The sequence below is a fragment of the Pteropus vampyrus genome, unplaced genomic scaffold, assembly GCF_000151845.1.
Source record: "Pteropus vampyrus isolate Shadow unplaced genomic scaffold, Pvam_2.0 Scaffold338, whole genome shotgun sequence".
Taxonomy (NCBI): Eukaryota; Metazoa; Chordata; class Mammalia; order Chiroptera; family Pteropodidae; genus Pteropus; species Pteropus vampyrus.
Window position 1 is genome coordinate 246,244 of NW_011889119.1, and position 7,139 is coordinate 253,382.

General features: G+C 65.3%; 1 protein-coding gene across 1 annotated transcript in view; it reads right to left on the reverse strand.

Annotated features, from left to right (window-relative positions):
- Positions 1-7,139, reverse strand: part of DLGAP2 (DLG associated protein 2) — a 246,057-nt gene that overhangs the window by 55,713 nt on the left and 183,205 nt on the right. The window contains exon 4 of the mRNA XM_011378432.2: positions 2,673-3,736. Coding sequence (XP_011376734.1) covers positions 2,673-3,668 — 996 coding nt within the window. The 5' untranslated portion in view covers positions 3,669-3,736. The remainder of the gene's footprint in view (positions 1-2,672; positions 3,737-7,139) is intronic.

Sequence of the window (7,139 nt, forward strand, 5' to 3'; positions counted from 1 at the left end):
AGCCCCACCCTGCATGTCCCCAGACCTCACTGCAGCAGGTGACACACGCGGCCACGTCTCCCTGAGCTCAGCTGTGACTCGCCCACCTGATCGGCGACGGTCACGAGGCTGACCTTCGATGCCTTGTCTGTTCGTGGAGAAAACAGGAAAACAAGAGCTTTTTTCTAAGAACAAACGGATCTGGATTTGCTCTCAATCTGCCGGTCGTCTGCGTCAACCTACCTGAAACGTAAAAAATCTTCCTCGAATGCTGACGGCACCTTACGCACGAGGAGAGACCGAAAACGACTCTCAGCCCCGATCTCTGGCACCCTTGGCAGGAGCACCGACCCCGCTTCCTGCTGTGCAGCCTCTCCCCCGGGTACGGCGGCCGCCGCGGGTCCCGGGACCCCGCCTCCCACGCCAGGGCAGCGCTGGGGGAATGTGGGCCTCAGCCCCTTGGAGCACAGGAAGACTGGACGAGCAGCCGGGGATGGCCACGCATCTGCAGTGACCAGCGGTGGCCACGAGAGGACAGCCAGCAAGGAGAGGGGTCTCATCCATGTCCCGGAGGCGGTGGCCGCACACAGACGTGGGGGTGGGGCGGCTGCTGGAAACCGCACGGCCTCTGACGGTGTGGGCCCCAGTGGGGTCACACGGCTGCGGGGAGACGGCACCCCTGGGACGCCCTGGCACCCGCATCCACAGCTCTGGGGGCAGCCGTGTTCCAGACGACGTTCGGACGCTGCGTCGTGCACACGGATGGGACACGGGGCCCAGGTCCCGGGCAGCGGGCCAGAGGTCTGCACGGCCGGTGTGGGCCTGGCCCCTGCAGCAGTGCACGACCAGGCGTGGCCGGCGGTGACGTGGTGACGTGCTCGCTCGCTCACCTCCGCCTGCTGCATCACCCCTTGCAGGGGCTGGGGTCTGAGCTGTGCCCCCCAGGGTCCCCTTCCTCACGAGATCGGATCACAGACTGTTGTTCCTGCGTCACTGGACCAAGGCCTGAGCCACCTGGCCGGCGACGCCCGAGTTCTCCGCCTCCTGGTCACGCGCCGCATGGGGAAGGCCAGGTCTGATGTGGTCTCGGGCTGGCCAGGGGCCCGTGAGGGTGGAACCCTCAGTGACCCACAGTGTGCCGGGAGAAGCCACGGGGCAGCAAACTCAGAGGCCACTGGCCTGGTGGCAGAAACACAAGGGCCAGAGACCCGCCTGCAGTGACACCATGGGGGGGCTAGCGCAGAGGGAGCCACGCGGCAGGCACCTGTCAGACACGCAAGCTGGACCCTAAGCCCCACAGCCCCCAAAACACTCCCGGGGGACAGTGGGAGCAGGACAGAGACAGGCAGCCACCCGTCGGGCCCGGATCTAACACACTGTTAAAAAGAAACTGCCCTCGGGGACACAAGGTGACCGGGAGGGTGACCCCACGAGCCTTACTGCCGGCGTGGATGCCTGACCATGTCTCCGGGGGGAGAGCCGGCCTCCCAGCGCGGCTGGCCGGGGACCAGAGCAGGGTGGCCGCGGCTGCGGGGCATTTCTACATGACGGACAAGCGCAGCCACGCACGGACTGGCTTGAAGTGGGGTGACGACTGTGTGGGGTTCATTATCCCTTTACAGGACTGTTCTCCACAACTAAAACGTTAGGAAGAGCCGCTAACAGCGAGAAGAGGCTGCGGGAGCAGGGCGCGGTGGACAGAGGGGGCTGAGGGATGGCTGGCCAGTGGGGGCCGCACCGTGGCTGCGGCTCCACTGTGGTCTGCCGGGGACACCTGTGGACGCCACATCGGGCACAGAAACGAGGGCTTCGCCCGTCGGGGCGCCCAGGGCCTGCGGCTCGGCTAGGCTGACCGCTGGTGAAACTCACATCCCGTGTGCTACAACCCGGTGTTACCTGAGGCCCACCTGCCTCCTAACAGACCTGCCTGACAACACCGCCTGCCGAGCTCTTGCTCCTGAGCAGGACGCCTGCGTTTCAGACAACGCACCAGGATGGCCCTGGGGTCGCTGCAGGGACTTGTGAGCACCACGGCCGGGGTCATCCGCCCCACTGCCTGGCCGCCTGACGATGCAGCCACCACTCAGCGCTGCTGCTCACCGTCTGGGAAGTCCCTGCCAGCCCGATGCTCAGCAGGGGCATGACGGGACGGGAGCACAGGCCACGCACGCGGGAAGGAGACGCGTCACGCATTTGGCCCTGCACACAGTGCTGTTGGGCGGTGACTGCGGGGGCCCTCGAGAGAGGCGGGGGCCCTGGCAGGCGTCCCCCCACGGGCAGCGACGCTGTGATTGGTGCCAGAGGTGAGAAGGCCCTAGGACACCTCAGAGGGTCCCGCCACAGGCTCCCAGGTCACCCGCAGTGCCTCGCCTGCCACGGCCTGGGGAAACGGCATGTGCCGGAACCACGCCCGGCGGCATCCCCAAGGCCACGGCGGCCGTGGTCAGGAGTGCTCGGCGAGACCCTCCGGGCTGCAGGCCCACACCCACTGGCCCTAAGCGGCCCCTTTCAGACAAGGAGGCGTCACCGTGGGCCACCTGTTCCTCTCGCTCGACTGCATCCCTCGGTGGCATGGCCCACCCTATGCTGCCTCCCGGTGGTCAGGCCGGGGCTGTGGCCGGCGGGCAGGGGCGCCGAGCGACGGCTGTGGGAACCACGGTGCACGTGGCGGTCACGCCCGCTTAGCTGCTTACCTGGAGGTAGTGGCACGGCCGCAGGGGCGGCTTGATGTCCTGGTGGGCCAGGGGCCTGTCCAAGTTCAGGGAGCTCTTGCGGCAGGCCTCCTTGGCCTGGCTCACGGTCAGCGTGGACCAGGAGCTCCGCTTCATGTAGGTGGCCTCGGGCGCCATGCCCAGGCCCTCGCAGGCTGAGCACTTGACGTCGCTGTTGCTCTTGGAGGGCTTCAGGGAGAGGCCTGCGAAGGGGCCCAGGAACGGCTCAGGGTAGCAGTGGGGGCCGTGGTCTGCGAAATGCCTGGCAGCCACGCTAGCCGCGCGGTAGGTGCTGTCACTGTCCAGGTTGTCGTCCGAGCTCCACCAGCTGCCCAGCCCCGACCGCTGCTTGGCCTCGGGCACCCGCTCTTTGCTCTTGCTGCGTCTGCCGTGCTTGGCGTGGCGGCCGTGGTGGTCGTCCACGCGGCCATCCCCCTTGGTGCCGTTGACGTTGCTCTTGGACGCGCCCTCGAGCGAGTGGGACTTGGTGAAGAGCTTCTGCACGGAGTGGACGAGGTGGCGGATGCGGCCGGGGCTCTCGCCGCGGGGCTCGGGGGCCGACGCCCTCTGGTACTGCAGCGTGTGGAACCCGTCCCTGTGCAGGGGCAGCTGCTTCTCAAACTGGTCCAGCAGGTTGGCCGGGATCCGGTGGGTTTTCGCGCTGGCGTGGGACACGGCACAGTCGTCTCTCGTGTCGTAGTGTGAGCTGCAGTGCGTCCTGGGGAACGTGCTGCTGGACACGTGGTCGCCCAGCACCACAGGCACCATCATGCAGTCGGAGTGGACGGAGCTCCTGGGGGAGCAGCGGTGACGGTCCCCGGGGCAGCTGTCCGTGGGGCTGAGCAGGTAGGGCCGCCTGGCCTCGGGCCCATGGAGGGCCAGCTCGTGGGCGTGTGAACAGCCGTCCAGCGCTGTGAACCCGCAGGTGTGGCCGGGACACAGCTGCGGCTGATTCCGGCTCCCGGTCAAGCCTTTCATGCTGCTGGGGGTGGAGGAGTGTCCCTCGTCATCGAAGTGTGGCGTCAGAGGCCATGTGCACGGCTGGTCTGCTGGGGAAACAGAGGTGGCGGTTAGACTGCGGGACACGGGCAGCGGCCCTGCACGCCGGCCCCTTCCGCCGGGGTCAGCGGTCACTTTCGGTCGGGGCAGTCAAGTGGGCAGCCTTCCTTTCATACCACACTGACTGCTCCGAAGTACAAGAATCTCAAGGGGAACACACTCTGATGTCCCCAAATATTGTTCTACAATTACAAACACTCAGTGTCTGCCCGACCATCAGGCCCCTTGGGGGCCGGACTGTGGTGTTAAGCAGGTGAACACTCGAGGGAAAAGGTGCATCGCGGTCTTCAGTGAGGTCTGCGTGCTTTGTGCACGTGTGGCGTGTAACGTGCTCATAACCCACACAGGAAACAGGTGACTGCAGTATGCAGTGTGCACACGTGGTACGTGGCGTGCACATCTAGCGTGTTCCTATAACGCACACGTCTGTGCGTGACGTGCATCTACGTGTATGGAGGGAGCGTGCACACACATGCCACGTGCACGGAGCACACGGCACGCATACAGTGTTACGTGTGCAGGAAGCCGACTGGCGAGCTGAATCCCCTCCGCGCAGCCTAAGTGGCTGCAGGGCATCTGGATGGGGACCCGCGGGCTGTGGCACGGTGACCATCCCGACACCCATTGCCCCCTTGCCACTGCCGCTCTCTGCGCTGGCCCCCCTGTCACGTGTTTACTTCCCCCCCCTCTGCCTTGAGCTTCAAGGTCGTCCGGCCCTGATCATCTTGCTGGGCTGCAGCAGACAACGTGTCACCAGGCGATGAATCATGGCTGCACAGACTTGGCCAAAGGCCATCCCTGCATGAGTGTGACACACGCTCCAGGGCGTCACAGCAATCAGCACGGAGGACGCCGGACGTCTCCTGGCACGTTGTGACGGACACATGGCAGCAGTGACCCAAGGACACAGACAGCGGGTCCGCGTGGTCTGCGTGGTGCCTGGCCCAGTGACGGGATGCCCACTGTGGGGCGGCGGGGCCCCTCACACACGGGTGGGGACCCTGGTTTCCGCCGCCCTCCCCAGACTGCAGGCCGGGGCTTAGAGGGCGGCTATTGCACAGGCAGTGCGTGGCAGGGTCAGGCCCGAGCCCGCACAGCCCGTCTCCCCCGCCCCTGCCCTGCATGACAGCGACCAGCGGGCCCAGCCTGTAGAACGGTGGGGGTGACCCAGCAGTCGGCACACACGGTGCCTCGGGCAAATGCAGGTGGTAACCCAAACCCACAAGAACATCCTGACTTGTCTTTTGGGGTCTGAAACAGCGAATCTATGGCAACACGAGACTGTGCAGATTTGGGGGTGGCGGGCACAGGGTGGCCGGGGCGGGGAGTGGAGGCGAGGGCCCGGGCAGGGCGCAGTGATGGGCTCCGTCTCCCCCGTCTGACATGAGGACTCGGCTGCACTTGACAGAGACGAGATAAACGCTGACCCGAAAAGCGAGCCTTCTGTGACTCTTCTAACAGATTCGCTTCAACTCCCAGACCTCCAGCCGCCTTGCCTGCTCCAGAGCCGGGCTGGAAGCCTTGCCGGGCAGAACATTGAAGTCCAGACTGTGGGTCCGCCTGTGACTCGTCCGCGTGCACGGCACAAGCCCTGAGGCTTTAGAGAAAACCTTCAGACGGGCTCCGTTCACACACCTGTCCTCAGGTGCGGGCTGGGTCTTGTCGCAGCATGAGGATGAGCGGTCCCTCAGAGATGCTCCCGCTCACCCCCGCCCGCAGCAGCTGGCGTGCTGTCCACTCTGGATGCCTGGTGGCACCTGCTGACCGGCTCATGGCTGGGCGCCTGGCGCTTCACATGGCATGCGATGGACTGCAGGGACAGGGGACCCCCAGTCACGGCCAGTCCCACTTGGGTGGGACAGTGGGGGACCGTCACTGCAGTGAGCACCCAGTGGTCAGCCCGTTCTGCCGTGGGGCTCATGTGTGAACACCAGCTGACGCCCGCGCCTCCTGTGCACACCCCCGAACACGCGTGTGCTTGGCTTTGTCCTTCCAAGGTGGCATTTGAGACCTCACTTTTCTTCAGTTTGTAGCTTTTTTACTTTTACTGGATGCACTGGTGTGACGCTGGTTAATAAAACTGTACGGGTTCCAACTGCATAGTCGTGTAACGCGTCGTCCGTACCGCACTCTGTGCTCGCCACCCACCCCGCGTCCAGTCTCCCCACAGCCGAGTCGCCCACCCCGTTCCCCTCTCCATTCCCACCCCCAGCGACCACCCGCTGCTGTCTGTGTCCACGAGTTTTCGTCTGTTTGCCTTGCTTGTCCATGTGTTCAGTTTTTACCCCACGTGTGAGTGAAATCACGTGGTCCTTGACCTTTCCCGTCTGTCTCGCCTCGCTCAGCATGGTGTAACTCACACGGGGTCCGCCACGACAGGACAGCAGACGGTTCAAAGCCAAACAGAAACACCCAAGAGCACATACCTCGTCCTGGTGCCGAGGAGGTGGCGACAGACCTCACTCCGACCAGGACACCGTCTGGGAGCAGCAGCCACCCCAGGTCAGGCTCCAGGACACTCGATTCTGTGCCTGACGGAAAACTATGTGCACAGACGAGTCCCAGCACGGGGCGTGACACTCAGTGCCCGGACATGTCCCCTGGGCTGCCGGAGACACGCTGGCTCCCTGGGCTCGCAGTGGCATCGGGTCCATCACTCCTGAAGTCCCCTCGGATGTCACGTCGGTACGACAGCCACGCCTCCGCCGTGGGTGCCACTGGGTCCCTGTGCCATCGCCACTGGTGGTCCCATCACGCACGCCCGGTCCTCCCTGTGTTCCTCACGGCCGCAGGGCCACGGCCAACGCCCGGGCTCATCTCTGACAAACGAGCACATGCTCGCGGCTCCTAGTGCAGCGAGGTGACGAATCCTCACTTCCACAGCACCGAGCATCTGGGGGCAACGCGCCCCGCAGACGCTCCCTTCTGGCTCCGAGGGGGGGGCGCCGGTGGCGGCTCTGGCTGCGGGAGGCCCCGTGAAGGCTCAGCCTGCTTCAGAGCTCAGGAGCTGTGTCCTGGGGGCCGGCCACGTCGGACACAGTGGCAAGCGTGTGCAGACTGTGGGGTCGGTGACGCGCGTCCTGCTCCGGCCACAGAGACGTGTACCTCTGGGCTGCCCCTCCGCCCCCAGCCTGGGTCCCCGATGCCAGTCCGCGTACTTGGGGAGTGGGGCGGCATGTTCACGTCCCAGGCTAGAGCTCTGACGGAGACTCCCTTGAGAAAATCATCACAGCCACACGGTTGGGTCTAAGGGCCCCCAGACGGAGAGGTGTGCGGCAGCAGAGCCTGCTGCGGTCCCCACTGTGGACGAAGCTGCTGACTGTGCACACGGGCTTCTGCAGGCAGCTGGAGCTTCCGGAACTTTCAGCAAGGAGAGCCGCTAGGCCAGAC